General features: G+C 47.3%; 1 protein-coding gene across 3 annotated transcripts in view; it reads left to right on the top strand.

Annotated features, from left to right (window-relative positions):
- The window catches only part of BICD2 (BICD cargo adaptor 2), an 86,882-nt gene that overhangs the window by 25,669 nt on the left and 43,611 nt on the right, over positions 1-17,602 (top strand). For all 3 annotated transcript variants that reach the window (XM_068162576.1, XM_068162577.1, XM_068162578.1), the window contains exon 2: positions 11,521-11,733. In XM_068162576.1, coding sequence (XP_068018677.1) covers positions 11,521-11,733 — 213 coding nt within the window. The remainder of the gene's footprint in view (positions 1-11,520; positions 11,734-17,602) is intronic.

Below are 17,602 nucleotides of genomic sequence, written 5' to 3' on the forward strand. Positions count from 1 at the left end.
AGAAACAGGGTGGGCAGCAGGGTCAGGAGGTGACCATCCCCCTGTGCTCAGCACTGGGGAGGCCACATCTCGAGTACTGTGTTCAGCTCTGGGCCCCTCACTCCAGGAAGGACATTGAGGGGCTGGAGCCTGTCCAGAGCAGGGCAGTGAGGCTGGAGAAGGGCCTGGAGCCCCTGGGCTAGAGGAGGGCTGAGGGAGCTGGGGGTGTTCAGGCTGGAGAAGAGGAGGCTGAGGGAGAGCTCCTTGCTCTCTACAGCTCCCTGAAGGGAAGTTGCAGTGGGGAGGGGACAGCTTCTGCTCCTTGGTGGCAAGGGAGAGGAGCAGAGGCAATGGTTCCAAGCTGCCCCAGGGGAGGTTCAGGCTGGATGCTAGGAAATACTTCTGCCCTGGAAGGGCTCTCAGACATTGGCATGGTCTGCCCAGGGCAGTGCTGGAGTCCCCATCCCTGGGGGTGCTCAAGCAGCATGGACCTGCTTAGGGACATGGTTTAGTGTTGCCCCTGCAGTGCTGGGTCAAAGGTTGGACTGGATGAGCTTGGAGGTCTCTTCCAGCTGGATGTTTTCTGTGATTCTGTTATTGGTTACAGAGGAATTTGGAAGGCTGGTGAATAGCAGAAATGTGCTTTTCATGGGCATCGTGGTGCTGTTAGCACGAGAGAAGATCACATTGGAACAAAAATCACTTTGCATTCTGTCCTCTGGTTCTGGGGGTGGCAATGTAAACGTGCTCCCTCTGTGGATTGTGTTTCTGTGGATTGTGTTTCTGTGGAGACAAGCCTTTGCTGGTGGTGATGGAAGCAGGCGAGAAGTACTCAGGGTGCAAGTCAGGAGTGGGTACAAGCTTTCCCCATTCGTTGTGAAGCCCTCAACTACATGCTGTTCATGGCATATTAATTTATAACAAAGCTAAAATGAAGGGACTGTAACTAATGAAAGGATTGCCTTTGGAAAGCCACAAAGCTTGGAAGTGCTGAGGCAGTACCACAGGTGAAGGTTGTCCTTCTCCTTTGTTGGCTGTGTGAATCTCTTCTGGAGAGTAAACACATTTTTGGACTGGGAGTTAGGTTGATTTCACCTTCTGCTTCGTATCGTGTAAGAGTGCAATAGGTGAAGTAGAAGATCAGAACTCATTTATTGTGTTCCTGCCCTCCTCTTTTGTATAGTGTTGTCCAGTACCTCACAGGACATTGGAATTGTTTCCCTGTCGTAGGTCAGAAACTAAAGCAGAAAGTGATTGAATGGCTGTTCAAACAGGCATCCAAGAAATTTACTGATGAGCTGGGAATAAAACTACTCTCCTGAAGATTTATAGCTGTTAATACTTAACTTTCTTATTCAGCAGAGGGAACCACATTCAATATAGCAAGCAGCTTTATGAGCAAGTGTGGTTTGGTGTTTTTTTTTCTTTGTTGTGGGTTTGTTGTTGTTTCAGTTTTTAAGTTGTGTTTTGTTTGTTTGTCTTTCCTGAGGCCTATTTCCTTTAATCTTTGGGAGGAATGAAACTGGGAGGAGGACAGGAAAATTCTCATCTGTTTCGGCAAGAAGGTGAAGGTTGTGGATTTTTCTCTGCACCTGCAGTGGACCAGGCTGGTGTAGATCTTTGGACCTGTGCTTGGGTTGGATTTGTGTTGGTGATCATGCATAGATTCATGGAATGGTTTGGGTCTGAAGGGACCATAAAGCTCATCCAGTTCCAAACCCCTGCCATAGGCAGTGACACCTTCCACTAGCCCAGGTTCCAACCTGGCCTCATCCAGCCTGGCCTTGAACACCTCCATGGACATCCACAATCTCCTTGGGCAACCTGTTCCAGTGTCTCACCACCCTCATTCTAAAGAATTTCTTCCTAATTACCAGTCTAAATGCAGCTCAAAGCCATTGCCCCTTGTCCTGTCACTACAAGCTCTTGTCAAAAGTTCCTCCTCAGCTCTCCTGCAGCCCCCTTCAAGTACTGTAAGGCTGCTCTAAGGTCTCCCTGGAACCTTCTCCAGACTGAACAACCCCAACTCTCTCAGCATGTTCCCACACTTTTGTGTAAGTTGATGTCCCATTATTGAGCAGCCTTTTGACTTGTGAAGTGAAATCATCCGCCTGGCATTACTCTCTGAGTCATTCTCTGTTCTTCAACAAGGAAGACTAAAAAGACTCCAAAAGCAAATAATAAGGTAGTACTGAAGCAGTGTATATAAGAAGGAATAGTGTTGGGGCTGGTTTGTTGTGGTGGTGTGGGGTTTTTTTCCTTTCTTTTTTCCCTGAAATTCTTTATCAAGCTATTCTGGAAAGGGCTGTTTTGGTTTGTGTCCAATTTGGATTGCCATGGATGTTGTATGTTGCTAGTCTTAATGGCAGATCAAGACTCTGTCTCCTGAGATTTTTTTGTTCTTGGGTTTTGGTTGGTTTTTGTTTAAGTGTATGATTTAATCTTGCAGAAACCTGTTTGATAATTCCTCAGAGGTACCTTGATACCTCCTCTTCTGCAAGTTCCATGCCGTTTGTCAGGGCTGTGCTGGGCAGGCATGGGCAGGATAGCTAGATACTGTGATGCAATGATGAGTGCCAGCAGAAATTAGTTCTCAACCTAGGTATTTGCTTGCAGGGAGTAATGGAGTGAATATTTGCCTGGTCAGGAGACTCTGCAGGCTTTGGGTCTGTACTTATTGACACTTAGCCTTGGGTAAAGCCTTTAACCTTGTTGTGTCTGTTCCTCTCATGAGTTCCCAAGCACTTTATTTGTTCCAGTATCTTCTGAGAGCAGCAGACATCCAAGACCTGTGTGTGATTCCTTACCTAGTGTTGTGTATTTACAACACTATTACCCTCTGTAGGTTAATGCATGTGCTGGCTGTGAAGGTCTTAGCTCAGAAAGTAGACTGGAGTGTTAATGTCTGCGGCATAAACATTTGAACTTGTCCTGTTTTTCTTTCTGATATGCCATCTCATACTCCTGAAATCCCTTACTTTGTATGAGATCCAAAAGCCTTTCCCTGAACTCTTTGAAGCCTTAGTGCTCTGTTCAGGGCAGCATCACAGCCAATGCAATCCCTTGCAGGCTGCATATGGGGTGCATGGTGCAGTGTGACGAACAGGCGACCAGGGTTTTGAACTTGTTCTCCTAACACAGAGCTGCTGGCTAGCAGTGCCTAGCTGAGTCAAAACAAGTCATGGGGAAGCTCCTATGAATGATGCATGACAGTCTGACCTATTTGCAGGCTGGTCTGTTTGCCATGCAGGGCCTGCAGCATGGCCTTTGCCATCGAGGATGATGGTTGCACCCACTGGTGATCTTCCATGGGTTGCCTTTTGTATCCCCCACCAGGGAATGGTGGGGAAAAGTCTTCACATGTTTTCAGGTCATGTAGTCCCTACTGGTCTGAAGGTCCAGTTTCAGCAGGTGTGGAGAATCTCAGGGTAAAGTAAAAAGATGCTTCTTTTTCTCCTTGTGCTTGAGCAGAAGTGTTGCTCTGTCCCTGTGACACTAGTGGCTGGTTTGTTCAGCAGGGTTTTAAACAACAGTGAGCAACCTTTTCCCCTCCTCATCTGTATACTGTGAGGAGGAAGGGAGCCACCTTAAAATGTAACTCAACAATAAGATGGGTCAGCCCAAGAATTTTCACCCTGGGTGAAGAACATCCAGAACCAGTTGTCATTTCGTACCTGGGCTGTGGCCTTTGTGAAACATAAGGATAGTTTTGGCTTGGCAGGAAAACTTTGAAATTAAGAAAGCAATTTTAATAGCTGAGACTCTCAGGAGGGAAGCAGTGCCAAATGAGCACAGCTACAAGCACCCAAAGAAATTTCTAGTTTCTTGCTTTAGGAAAAAAATGTCAAAGTAGCACTTTTACAGTCTGGAAGTATCTGGCTGTTACCCTTTCTGCATTAAAAACCTCCCCACAAACCACACATGAGAAAAGTATGACTGGGTTGGTTTGCAATGCAATTTTCACCATGTTTTTTTGCTATAAAAATATATCATAAACAACAACAACAACAGCACTCCACACCCCTAATGAATGCAGTCTGGTTGGGTTGCTTTGTTTTGCTTGAAGTTTAGTTTTTATTTGGTTTTAGTCCATGAAATTGGCAATTTAAACTTCGGTACTTGGGGATGAAGGTTTTATGGAGAGGCTGTGTCTTCACTTGCTTAATTCCTGCTGTATGATTTGCCTGCTCTTGTTAAAGTGGTTTTGATTTTAACACTTTCCTCGCTAACGAGTCCAGGTTTTGTTGCTCCATGAGCAAACAGTAGGACAAGAATCAAAATGGCTGAGAAAAACTCACTGGTGGGGCTGTTAGCCTTGCTGGGGAGAGAGCAGGCAGAGAAGCAGCTCTGTCACACCTGAGCTGTGATCTGCAAGGGCAGGTAAGGGAGGGCACGGAGAGAGTGTCGGAAGCAAGTGTTCTCCATGCCTCTCACGCTGGATCTTGTTTCTCAACCTCCTGACACAAGAGTTGTCATGTTAACAGCTCTGTACATGACTTCACTTTGGAATCAAACAGATTTTTAGCTGCTTCAGCAATTTCCACACCTGAAGCCAAACTTTCATCTTTAGTTAATCCCTTCAGAGCTTCTAGACCTCTTGGTTCACATCTGCAAGATGATCCCACATACCAAGTCACAAAAGCAACGGCAATAGAGCACTCGTGTGCTGCTGATTTGAAGTGCAGTGCCTGCTGCACGTCTTGAAGCCATTTTCACTGCTTCCATTCACTCTGTTTAAGCACCTTTGTTTTTCTTTTCTCAGGCATATGGAGACTACAGCCCCTTCCCAGCTGTGCCTCACATGGCCAGTATCTGGCCACTAGCTCTTGTAACAGCAGACAGAGTTGTTGCTTAGCTCTCGATTTAGGCACAATTGGATTTTGCCCTCCGGACTGTGAGTTGATGCAGTGGAAGTGTCTAGCTACCTGAGCTGACAGTCTAAATTAGACTTTTGTCATCAGATCTTTTCATCCCAGCAGCAGTGCACTGAAGAAATATATTCTAAATTTAGGCTCTGGTGGTTTTGTACCATTAAAAAAAAAAATTACAACCCTTCTAAATCATCTGTGGAATGTCCCTCTAATCTGTGAGGGAGAAGGCCGACTTTGTAAGGCATTTGCATTTCTTCCTGCGGGCCCTGAAACCTTGTGAAAACCTCATGTGAGTCTAGTGATCATGCTGCCTGAGCTCAAATGGAAGCAAAGGAGCTTGGCCACAGTGCTGCCAGCCTTTCCTTCCTGACTTGTTGTTTTCCAGCATTGCCAGAGCATCACTTCTGGTCTGCTGGGAATGGTGTTTTGGGGCAAAGAAATTGTACAGCTGTACAGCTGGCTTCTTGGCCATGTTGCCCTCCCATCTTTGAGGAGAACAAATGGGAACCTTTGTGAGAATAATTCAATGCAACATGAGACCCAGAAGTCATCTGGTAAAAAACCCTAATGTTTGTTTTAGGGGGGTTCTATTTTCCTCTTGAGGTTCAGTCTCTCAAAAGTGACAAGGGCACAGTAACGTTCTTTTTCTGTTTGGGCTGCAGCTTTGCTGCTGCTGAGGTTTTAACAGTAGTGAGACCCATGAGACAAAGTAAGGTTCCAGGTAAAGGTACCAGGGCAATTTAGAAGAAATGTGAAGGAGCTCTGTGGTCTTGATGTTAAGGACTTTAGTCTCAGCAGGGCAGCTGAGTTGGCTGCTGCTGGAGAGAGGGATGAGCATCTTCTGGCCCCTGTTTGTGCACCTCCATCTGTCTACCCCTTCCTTCATGCCAGTGCTGCTGTCAGCTCTGGTCATCAGCTGAAGGAGCTGGGAGCGGAAAGGGACTGAGTCAGTGGCAGTGCAGGATTAGATTATGCTCAGAGGATTATGGTGTTTATAGGAGCACAGCAAAATGCTTGTGTCAGTCACTGCAGCTTTGGTCTTCTGATGCAAGCCTAGGACTTAGAGAAACTGCCAGTCAGAGCACTGCTCTGTTAACTGAAGAGTAGGTGAATAGCCACTTTACAGAAAGGCTGGAAATGAAAATACATAAATGCAGTGCACAAGAGGAATACATTTCATCAGGAGGCATATTTAAACTGAAATTGCCAGCTGAGTTTAAATGCAACTCTTCAGAAAAGCTGCAGTCAGCACTGCTGAAGGTAACACTGCCCAGAACAGATTAAACTCCCTTGAATCACAAAATGGGAGGACAAGGCTGCAGGAGATAGATAGAGGTGAAGACTGAATGGGAGACTTTTCCTGCAACCCCTTCCCTGGCTACTGTCACCACAGGCCTGTTTGCAGCTTGATTCAAACATTTCTTGTCTCCTGCTCTCTTGTGTCTGTTTTGGTTTGATATATTTTTTTTTATTATCATAGAACAGCTTGGGCTGGAAGAGACCTTAGGGATCATCTAATCCAGCCTCTCAGCTAGCCCAGGTTGCTCAAGGCCCCATTAAGCCTAGCCTTGAACATCTTCAGGGAGGGGGCATCCACAACTTCTCTGGACAATCCATTCCAGAGCCTTGCCAGCCCTATAGTAAAGAATTTCCTCCTCAGATCCAGCCTAAACCTGTTCTCTGTCAAATTCAATCCATTTCCCCTTGTCCTATCACTTGTAAAAAGTTGCTCTGCAGGATCCCTTCAGGTACTGGAAGACTGCTCTAAGGTTCCCCTGGAGCCGCCTCTTCTCCAGGCTGAACACCCCCAGCTCCCTCAGCCTGTGCTTACAGCAGAGGTGTTTTTTTTACATGGCACTTGGGTATGAGATTTTTAATAGCAGCTGTTCTCTGATGAAAAATGACAAGGCTGCTGTGGAGTGTGAGAGGGAGTGAATGAGTACAAATAAATTGCTGTACTGAATCAGATCTGCCACCTTTGTTCTTTGTATTTTTATTGTAACACTTGTGCCTTCGGTTCTTTTATCACGTGCCTTATGGAAAACCCAAATGTGTAGTCACTCCAGAATTGCACATCCATTCCAAGCAGGATGTCAAATGTTAATTGCTTTACACTCCTAACATTTTGACTCTCCTTCAGCTGAAGGATTTGTGTTTAAACATTGACTTGAAGGTGGCATGTCTTTGTCTTTTCCATTGCAGTGAGAGTTCTGTTTTCTCAGACTTGTCAGCAGTTACAGGTAACTGATAGAATTGAAGGATTGAAATTGCTCTCTTTGGCTCTTTTTTCCTTCCCCCCTCCAAGTTTCTCTTTGCTTTTTTGTTACCATACCAGGTTTGTGGAATAAGCAGAGAAACATCTTTACAGTTCAGTGTCAATAGCAAGCCATGTCTGCAAGAGGCTTACGCATTTTGTGCGCTGTTGATTTTATCCCGAGTTTGTGTACCAAGCATCACTGCTGGCTGGAATCTGATGTTAACAGCCTACAACTGCATCTACTAGCTCTGTATTTATATGAATAAAGCAACCTGACCCTTCAAGGTAATAAGCTAACCTACAATACAGAGCAGTTTGGGGAACACAGGCTTTAGGCTCTCTGAAGTGGGAAAGATTAAGTCTTGGCTTCTAAAGCATATAATCCTGACAAGTGCACTGGTAGATTTTTGTCACATCTGAAGTGAGCTGCAGGTGTATAGATGCTGGATGGTTTGTAATCTGGGTGCTGCTTGTCATGCATGTCTATGAAGGCTCTTAAACATAGAACATAGAATAAACATAGAATAAACTAGGTTGGAAGAGACCTTCAAGATCATCGCGTCCAACCCATCAACCAATCCAACCCACCTAAACAACTAACCCATGGCACCAAGCACCCCATCAAGTCTTCTCCTGAACACCTCCAGTGATGGTGACTCCACCACCTCCCCAGGCAGCCCATTCCAATAGGCAATCACTCTCTCTGTATAGAACTTCTTCCTAACATCCAACCTAAACCTCCCCTGGTGCAGCCTGAGACTGTGTCCTCATATAACGTATTAAACTTAGTAAAACACAGGGGTGCTGGAGGTAGTGTCCTACCCAGCAGGGGGGATGTTTGTGTCAGGCATTAAAGAGGAGCAATGTGAAACTTTATTAGTAGCAAAGCCCTCTTGAAAAACGGTATGACTCCTCAAAGACCCCATTCTTTGGTATGTTCCCAGCAATTTCAGGTGATTTCCATAGTGTGACTTTCTGAGTGCCTGATCCTAATCACTTGTTGTGAAGGCTTTTGGATAGCTGTTGGTTTTCATGTTGGAGATAACGTTGAGGATAATGCAAGTGGTCTTTGGCACAGTCTTGTTTTGATATTGACTGCCTCTCTGGTGTTTGTCCCCAGCACTACAGCAGTGAAGCCAGTGTCTGTCCTCTGCTCTGAGCATGGTGCTCAGAATAATTTTTCTGTATGCCTACAGACACCTGAGCAGCTGTCAGCAGTGACACCTTTGGCATCCTGGGTTTGTAGTCAGTACTGGCAAACCCTTTGGCCCAGTCAGCTCCAGTTCTGGACTGGCTGTGTCACATGCCTATTGCTTGGGGCAGAAAACTAAGAGGACAAAAGGTGGCTCTTTCCTTTATCCTGTGTAGAAGGTGAGCTCTGCACCCTCAGTTCTAACCAGACCTGTGACCGACTGATGCACAGGTCAAAGTCTGGCTGGCTGGCCATCAGTTACCTTCTGATACTGCTTCTCAGTTGCTCTCTGTGCTGTAGCATTCAATATTTTCTTGGAGGATTTCTGCAGCTAAATCCCTCTGAAACATTCATTTGCAAACCAGTGCAAGTTCTTTAAGTGCCAGGTTTTGTTTGCATGCATGTCTGATTTTTAGCAACATTGCAATACAAGCCACCTCTGTCAGCAGGATGCAGAGTCATTTGCTTGCCTGTAGCCCTCTGTCTTGGGATTTGTGTTTGAAGCCTGTAGGTGATTACCTCCAGAGCCCAGGACTTGGATGCCTCAGCTGCACTGAATGATGCCTTTGCCCTCCTGCTAATGACATTAAGCTTAAATGCTAACACTTTGCTTTTTCTGATGCTTCTGAACCTTCTTGATTGACATTAATTGATATTTTCTGTATGGGTATTTTTCCATCTTTCTTTAACCTTGATTAGAAACAACAAATTAATTTCTAGGTCTCTGAAGCATCAGGAAAAAAAATCACACTGTATTTTAGTCTTTTTTTTACCCCTTGCTGTCCCTTGGTGGACGTGCACAGCTGGCTTGCAGGAGCACCCTGGTTCTCAGCAGCAATCATGTGTTCGCGGTAGGGTTCTCAGTGTGCTGCTGGTGTGTGGATACCGTGATGCAAAGCAAAACTCACGCTGTGTTTTACACTCTTCTCAATGTCTGTTTTCACAGACTTGGAAATCTATGTGCTCCAAGGACTGCAAGCAAGCAGGAGCTGTGTGCAGGGGAAAAATTAATTATTGATTTGAATCTTAGAATGTGCTGCCCGGGGAGGTGGTGGAGTTACCATCCTGGGAGGTGTTCAAGAGGGGATTGGATGTGGCACTTGGTGCCATGGTTTAGTAGTCATGAGGTGTTGGGTGACAGGATGGACTTGATGATCTTTGAGGTCTTTTCCAACCTTATTGATTCTATGATCTTACTTTATCTTCCTTTTTCTTTGTCCTTGAACTGTTTTAAGGAAACAGAAGTGATGCATTGTATGGAAATTTGGCAGGGTAAGCATCATTCAGTGAAAGATGTGCTGTATTCCCTGTTCAGCAGGGCATCTGTCCTTCTCTGTGTGGAGATGAGAGACGACTCCATCCAGAGGGTAGTGCTCGATGGCTTGTTGCTCAGATGGAGATGAGTGATGAGTGCTGTCCTTCAGGGGTCCACAGTGGGACTGGTGCTGTTCAGTGTCTTTATCAGTACTATAGAGAGTGGGGTTGAGGAAAACAGTGCCACTTCACTGGGAAATGGATGCCCAGGGTCCTAGCTCTGTGTCAGAGATTTGTGCTAAGTGCAGGTCTAGAAAAGGCAGATCTTCATTCTTTTTTTTCAGAAAGAAAGCGTATTTGAGAGGCTTGCATGGGTTTGTTATGCCTTGAACATTAGGGAGATCTTGACTAGTAGGCTTTTAAGCTGCTTTGTGGAAGTCATTTGACTTGCACAGATGGTGCTTTCCTTGCTGTCTGAAATGTAAGGCTTTTTCATTTCCCTTGAGATCTCTTTCTGAACCTGGCTGGGATTTCTTGAATGGGGATTTCCCTCATACACCTCCGACCTGCTTATCTGAAATAAAGTTTTGTCTGATGGGCCTGACATGTGGAGACCTTTAGCTGTAGGCAGGGCTAGCACATTCGGTCGTGTGTCTCCTGGCATCTTAGTGTGCCTGCTCTAATATGCAGAGGTAAGAAAATGCTGTGATCTGCTCCTTTTCCCAGCAGCTTTTTTGGGTGGTGACAGTGTATTTCTGAAGAGCTAGCAAAAAGTGATTAATTGAAAAGGTAGTGCATGACTAGACAAGGAGCTTTGTGAGATGCTGACCTGTCCTTGACCTGGCTTAATGTCTGGTGTTAATGTTGGCTACATAAACCAGCTGTGTGGACACTGGCATCCCAAAGCCTCAGCTACATTTGAGTTGTGAACTGTGGTGCACACCAGGTGCAGCAGCTGAAGGTTCACGGACCTCCTTGCCTGCCCTGCGGTCTGTCTGCCGGGCCGTGTTACGAATCTACCCACTGAAACCATTAAACTCTTTGCTTTATCACTGAAAGCCACTGGTGGGTTTCTTTAATGCAGCAGCTGGGCTGTCTGTATGGGCTGCTTGCTCATGTGGGAGAACTGCTGCCAGGAGCATCAGCTGGTAGACTTCCAAGCAAAATGAAAACCCTCAAAAAGAGCGGTAGGAAAAATGAGGAGGTGTGAAGTGAGGATGTCAGCGTCAAAAAGAGGCGTGCTGTGATGAAGAGGTTAGATCTCTCTGACCTGCCTCTAAGTCCCCTTGCTGGCACACTGATAGAGATGACATCTCCAGGACTAGGGAGCAGAGCTGGTTGGGTGAGTGTCTGCTGACCTACTTCAGCTGCAGTGACCCACGTTAGCTTAGCCTGGTGACGGAGCAGCCCTGCTGACCCTGCCTGCTTACGGCGGCAGTGGGTTAGCAGGGTTGCGGGGGTGGTGATCTGCAGCAGTGAGCAGCCACGGGTAGTGATGTGTGTCATGGGCAGAGCTTCATCAGGAGCAGTCAGCGTGCTCCCAGCCCAGGAAATGGAGCAGGCTGTTAATGCTAAGTCTGCCTTCAGTGATTGGGGTTTTGCAGGAGTCTGCCCCAGCTACAGAGGACACGTACGTGCGGAAATGCCTGCGCAGCTTGTGGTGGTCTCACTGAAAACCAAAGCCATCCTCTAACAGCAGACAATACCCTGGTGTGCGTGTGTCCTGCAACAAGGGTTTCTGTGAGGTTCTGCTTGGATATTCTGTGCATCACAAAACACTCTTTTTGAGAACCCTTTGTTGGTCACTTGATAGCATTTAAAGGTCTGCTCCCCAGAGAGGAGAGTGTTGGAGTCAGTTATGTTGTTTTGCTTCAAAAAATACAAAGGTGAATCCTGTCAGGCCAACAGAAGGCCTTCATGCATAATTCTGAGTTTACTAATACAAGATTTGTTTCTGACTGTTCTAGGCCTTTGGGCAGGCCCATACAAACCACAAGAAGGTAGCAGCAGATGGGGAGAGCAGAGAGGAGACCTTGATTCAGGAATCAGCTACCAAGGAAGAGTACTACATGAAGAAGGTTATGGAATTGCAGACAGAACTGAAGCAGCTCAGAAACATCCTTGCCAACACTCAGTCTGAAAACGAACGCCTTAATTCTGTTGCACAGGAGCTGAAAGAGGTGAGTGAAGGTGTGCGGTGTGCATCACAGCTGCTTTTGCAGCTGGGATTTGTTGTTCCAAATAGGGGAGATTCTTCAGCCCTTGGATATCTGCTTACTCCTGGAAGTTGCTATGATGGGTGGTCTCTCTGAGACTTCAGCTTGGCATTGTGTTCAGCCACAGCTGTGGTTCAGCAGTGCAGAAAATCCAGCTTTTCACTGCCCTCCACCAAACCAGCCTGGTGTAGCCACGAATTCTATCTGCCTTGTTCAAATACCTACTAGTTCTTCAGTAACCACCGCGGTCCCAGGTGGTGTCACGGATACATGATGGCACATCTGGGCCACACTGGTGCTGTGGGTACTGCACATCTGTTCCTTCAGTCCAAGAACTGCTGCGCTGAAAAGCAGAGGCACATGTCTAGTCCAAGTTCAGAAGTGCTTTGGATGTGCTTTTTATGCTTAACTCCCAAGAGAGATTTTCTTGCTGCGAAATATTTGGGGCAGAAATTTCCCCTCTTCTCACTTTTTCCACTCTAATTTCTAAGGATGTAGGAGCATAGCAAAACTTGGAATTGTGCAAAAAGGCATCATAGTAAAATTTGGAGTCGTGTGTATTCTCCCATGAAGGTGCTGGGTTTTACTTTCCAAAGGTTGACCATCTTAAAATGTCTGTGACCTTTTCTTACATTAGTGTTGAAACTGCCTCTTTCTGAGGGAAATAATCACTGAGAAACCAACTTTAAAATGTCAATTACTTATGAAATCTGGAGCTCAGCAGGAGCCCCTTTGGCACTGATGCAGGAAAAAAGTTGTTTTGGGAACTCAAATCATTACTGAAGTTTAGACTGGGTAGAAGTTATAGAGGCTGCAAAGAATAGAAGGCTGTGGTAAACAAGTAGCCTTCAATCACCTTTCTTTCAAGTGCTGGCTACACATCTAGCCCTGAGAGGGTTGCCGGCCTGCCCTGTGTACTCTGGCCACAGCTGAAAAACACAAGTGTCTTATTTAATTTTGTTTAGGATGTGGTAACAAATATCTGGATGAGTTTTCATGGTGAAATCAGTGAGGAAATGCGAGCTACTTCTGTGGAGATGTGGGGTGCCTGTCGTGGAGGTCATCAGACAGGCCAGTGAAGCTTTCCTTTAATTTCACATGGGTCCTGGCTGTGGGATACCAGAGCTGGAATTGGGCCATGTGCTCTGTTTAGTCAAGGAACCAGTCCCTGCAAGTACACACCCCACCCCACCCCCCATCTTAAATTCCTAACCTTTAAGAACAGCTCAGAAGAGAAGCTCCCTGCCCTGGAGGCAGTGTTGTGCCCATATCAGATTGCAAATGCTGGAGTGGTAGATTCCAGCCTAGCTCCCTGCAGCGCTGCAGTTACCTGGCTAGAAATAAGGGCTAACTGTTGTAAAATAATTAACTGGATGTGACTGATTTCAAACTTTGAACAGAAACTAAACTCAGGAAAAAACCAAATCAGTCTAATGAGATAAGTCTCTAGAACCTTGCAGTCAGGTGTTTCTCTGCCAGCTGATTTGTGCCATCTCAGTGTGCATTCTTTCCTTGCTTTTATTTTGGCCTAGCTGTTTCTTCTACTGGTGCATTGTGGTGGGGTAAAGAGGTGTGGAGGAGGAAAAAAAAGTGGCTTTAGTGTTAAAATGAAAACATCTGGGCCAGTTGATCCTGTGTGGTCTGACATTCTTCTCCTCTGAAGATTTGTGTGGTTTGAATTGCTTTGTAATTGCTGGTAGGGAATAGTGAAGTGTCTGAACAGGGATACCATCCTTCTCCTGGCCCCTAAAAAAAAACACATTTTGAGGGACTTGGCTTTTCTGTCATAAGATGCACCAGAAAATTGCAGTTGTTCAAGTAGCTGCTATTTCACCATTGCAGGGCCTGGACTTATCAGCAAGTCTAAGAGGAACTGAGAAGAACCTGTAGTGGCCATTATAATCAAGTGAGCAGGATGAGCAGTGAGCTTTCTGCCTGTCCCTGCTGCCATGTTTAGCTTTAGCCTGTCTCATGGCAAGGACAACATCCACTCCTTAGTGGACAGAGAGGGGAATATAGTAACTAAAGGTGAAGAAAAGGCAGAGGTACTCAACACCTTCTTTGCGTCAATTTTTGATAGCAGGATAGGTTGTCTTCCTGATAACTGGCCTGCAGAGCTGGCAGATGGAGGCAGGAAGCAGTATAGTTTCCCTGTAATCCAGGAGGAAGAAGTTGTAGACCTGCTTAGCCACTTGGATCCCCACAAGTCCATGGGACCAGATGGGATCTATCCTAGGGTGCTGAGAGAGCTGGCAGATTAGCTGCAAAGCCTCTCTCTATCATTTACCACCAGTCCTGGCTCACTGCAGAGGTCCCAGATGACTGGGAGCTGCCAAGGTGATGCCCATCCACAAGAAGGGCCAGTTGGATGAGCCAGGGAATTCCAGACCTGTCAGCCTGACCTCAGTGCCTGGCAAGGTTATGGAACAGTCATCGTGAGTGCAATCACACAGCAATTACAGGATGGCCAAGGGATCAGGCTCAGCCAGCATGGATTCAGGAAGAGCAGGTCTTGCCTGACCAACCTGATCTCCTTCTATGCCCAGGTGAGTGCCTGGTGGATGTGGGGCAAGCTGTGGATGGAGTCTGCCTGGACCTCAGCAAGGCCTTTGACACCATCCCCCACAGCAAACTCCTGGCCAAGCTGCCAGCCCCTGGCTTGGACAGCAGCACTCTGAGCTGGGTTAGGAACTGGCTGGAGGCTGAGCCCAGAGAGTGGTGGTGAATGCTGCCACATCCAGCTGGCAGCCAGGCACCAGTGGTGTCCCCCAAGGATCAGTGCTGGGCCCCATCCTGTTCAATTTCTTCATTGATGATCTGGAGGAAGGCATTGAGTCCATCATCAGTGAATTTGCAGATGACACCAAGCTGGAGTCAGGAGTGATCTGTTAGAGGGTAGGAGAGCTCTGTAGAGGGACCTTGCCAGGCTGGACAGATGGGCAGAGTCCAAGGGCATGAGATTGAACACATCCAAGTGCCGGGTGCTGCACTTTGGCCACACCAACCCCATGCAGTGCTGCAGGCTGGGGTCAGAGTGGCTGAGAGCAACCAGGCAGAAAGGGACCTGGGGATACTGGTTGACAGCAGCTGAACAAGAGCCAGCAGTGTGCCCAGGTGGCCAAGAATGCCAAGGGCATCGTGGCCTGCATCAGGAAGAGTGTGGCCATCAGGAGCAGGGAAGTCATTGTGCCCTGTGCTCAGCACTGGTTAGGCCACACCTTGAGTCCTGTGTCCAGTTCTGGGCTCCTCAGGTTAGGAAAGATGTTGAGATGCTGGAAAGTGTCCAGAGACGGGCAACAAAGCTGGGGAGGGGTCTGGAGCACAGCCCTGTGAGGAGAGGCTGAGGGAGCTGGGGTTGCATAGCCTGGAGAAGAGGAGGCTCAGGGGAGACCTTCTTGCTGTCTACAACTCCCTGAAGAGAGGTTGTAGCCAGATGGGGGTTGGTCTCTTCTCAGCACCAGAACCAGAGGACATAGTCTCAAGCTGTGTCAGGGGAGGTTTAGGCTGGGTGTTAGGAAGAAGCTCTTCCCAGCAAGAGAGATTGGCCATTGGGATGTGCTGCCCAGGGAGGTGGTGGAGTCACCATCCCTGGAGGTGTGTAAGAAGAGCCTGAATGAGGCACTTGGTGCCGTGGTTTAGTTGATCAGGTGGTACTGGGTGATAGGATGGCCTCAATGATCTCATAGGTCCTTTCCGCTCTCTTCCGCTCTCTTCGTTCTGTGCTGATACTAGTGCAAGGAGACTGTGCTGTGAAGAATGGTGCTGTCCTCTGAAGGTGCTGGAGATAAAGGTCAAATATGATCAGCTGGTTTATACTGCAGAGACACAGTGGCAACTCCTTCCTTCATTTTTTCTGACTTGTGATGAAAGGAAGACTGCTGTGGCTCTTTTCCATCCTGTAGAGAATGTTTGTAGTCAGATTTAGTCCTTGCAGCATGCATGTGGGAGGTCCTGCACTACTCCCCATTGAGGGAACAGGAAGCTTTACTTCTGTTGCAGCCATCCTGGATTTGATCCAGATAAGAGGAAGGATGTGGAAAATACTTCATTGTGTGTCCTCTGGCCAGGCAGAGGGCTCCTCCTGTCAAAAGGAAGTTTAAAAGGAAAACAAAAAAAAGGGAAATCAAGCAAGACTGAGTCTATGCTTTAAAGGAGATTCAGTGCAGAAGCTTTGTCTGCTGCTTTGTAGCTGGCTGATAGCATGCAGAGCTGTACTGGGGTGTTTCTGATGAAATCTGTTCCATCTGTAGCAGAGGAGGATGGTCAAGGGCATCAGACAGCAGCTTCTCAGCTTCTCTTAAGGTGCTGCTGGCAGCAGTGGTGGTGGGGTGAGTGCGGATGCTGACCTGTACTGGTTGGAAGCACCTTGTCTGTTTTAAGATGCCATCATTCTCGTTGTGTCTTCTCAGGACACTTGCACAGAAGCAGAGCTGTTTCTGGAAGGAGGAGGGTGCCATTCAGTGCACTTGGAGTTGCTGTAGCAGGCGCAAGGGGTTTTGATGCTTTCTGTTGAATTATCTAACTTTGACCTGTTGGGACAGGCCAACAGGATGGCTACCAATTATGAGTTGCACCACTGCTATTAGCTAGCTCAGCAGCTTCTGTATCCTGGAAGAGTCATTGGAAGGAGTAATCACTCCTGAGTATGTGCTAATTGCTTTTCCTCTTTAGTCTTCTTTCATCTCTCCTATGCTTTGAAGGCACCAAGGGATTTCATAGGGTGATTTGGCTATAAGGTAGCTGTTGCCCAGTATGGAGAGACTGGGAAATGAATGAGCACTTTTTTCCCAGGAAAAGAAAAGCTGATCTGGTTCTGTAAACTAAAGGATGAAATGTATTTGGGTGTGTGTGCAGAGAAATGGCTCATGTGGCGCAGGACAGGACAGTACACACTACAAACAGCAGGTTTGAAAACCCCCACAAGCAAAACATGAGTCGTTGCAGAGGGACCTCGACAGACTGGACAGGTGAGGCAGAGTCCAACCGGATGTCATTCAACAAGTCCAAGTGCCGAGTGCTGCACTTTGGCTACGGCAATCCCATGCAGAGCTACAGGCTGGGGTCAGAGTGGCTGAGAGCTGCCAAACAGAGAGGGACCTGGGGGTGCTGATCGACAGCTGCCTGAATATGAGCCAGCAGTGTGCCCAGGCGGCCAAGAGGGCCAATGGCATCCTGGCCTGCATTAGGAATAGTGTGGTCAGCAGGAGCAGGGAAGTCATTGTGCCCTGTACTCTGCTTTGGTTAGGCCACACCGTGAGTCCTGTGTCCAGTTCTGGGCCCCTCAGTTTAAGAAGGACATTGAGACACTTGAAGGTGTCCAGAGAAGGGCAACAAGGCTGGGGAGAGGCCTTGAGCACAGCCCTGTGAGGAGAGGCTGAGGGAGCTGGGATTGTTTAGCCTGGAGAAGAGGAGGCTCAGGGGTGACCTCATTGCCCTCTACAACTACCTGAAAGGTGGTTGTAGCCAGGAAGAGGTTGGTCTCTTCTCCCAGGCAGCCAGCACCAGAACAAGGGGACACAGTCTCAAGCTGTGCCAGGGGAGGTTTAGACTCGAGGTGAGGAGAAAGTTCTTCACCGAGCGAGTCGTTCGTCATTGGAATGTGCTGCCCAGGGAGGTGGTGGAGTCACCGTCCCTGGAGGTGTTCAAGAGGAGATTGGACGTGGCACTTGGTGCCATGGTCTAGTCATGGGTTCTGTGTGGATAGGTTGGACTCGATCCTCGAGGTCCTTTCCAACCTAAGTTATACTGTGTTTATACTGTGATTACTGTGGTTGTATTTCTCCAAGGCTGTGAAATGGAAGCTACTCTTGTGAAGAAACTTTCTGGTTCTCCA

This window comes from Melanerpes formicivorus, unplaced genomic scaffold (assembly GCF_026170545.1).
Source record: "Melanerpes formicivorus ecotype bairdi unplaced genomic scaffold, bMelFor1.0.p_v2 SCAF_66, whole genome shotgun sequence".
Taxonomy (NCBI): Eukaryota; Metazoa; Chordata; class Aves; order Piciformes; family Picidae; genus Melanerpes; species Melanerpes formicivorus.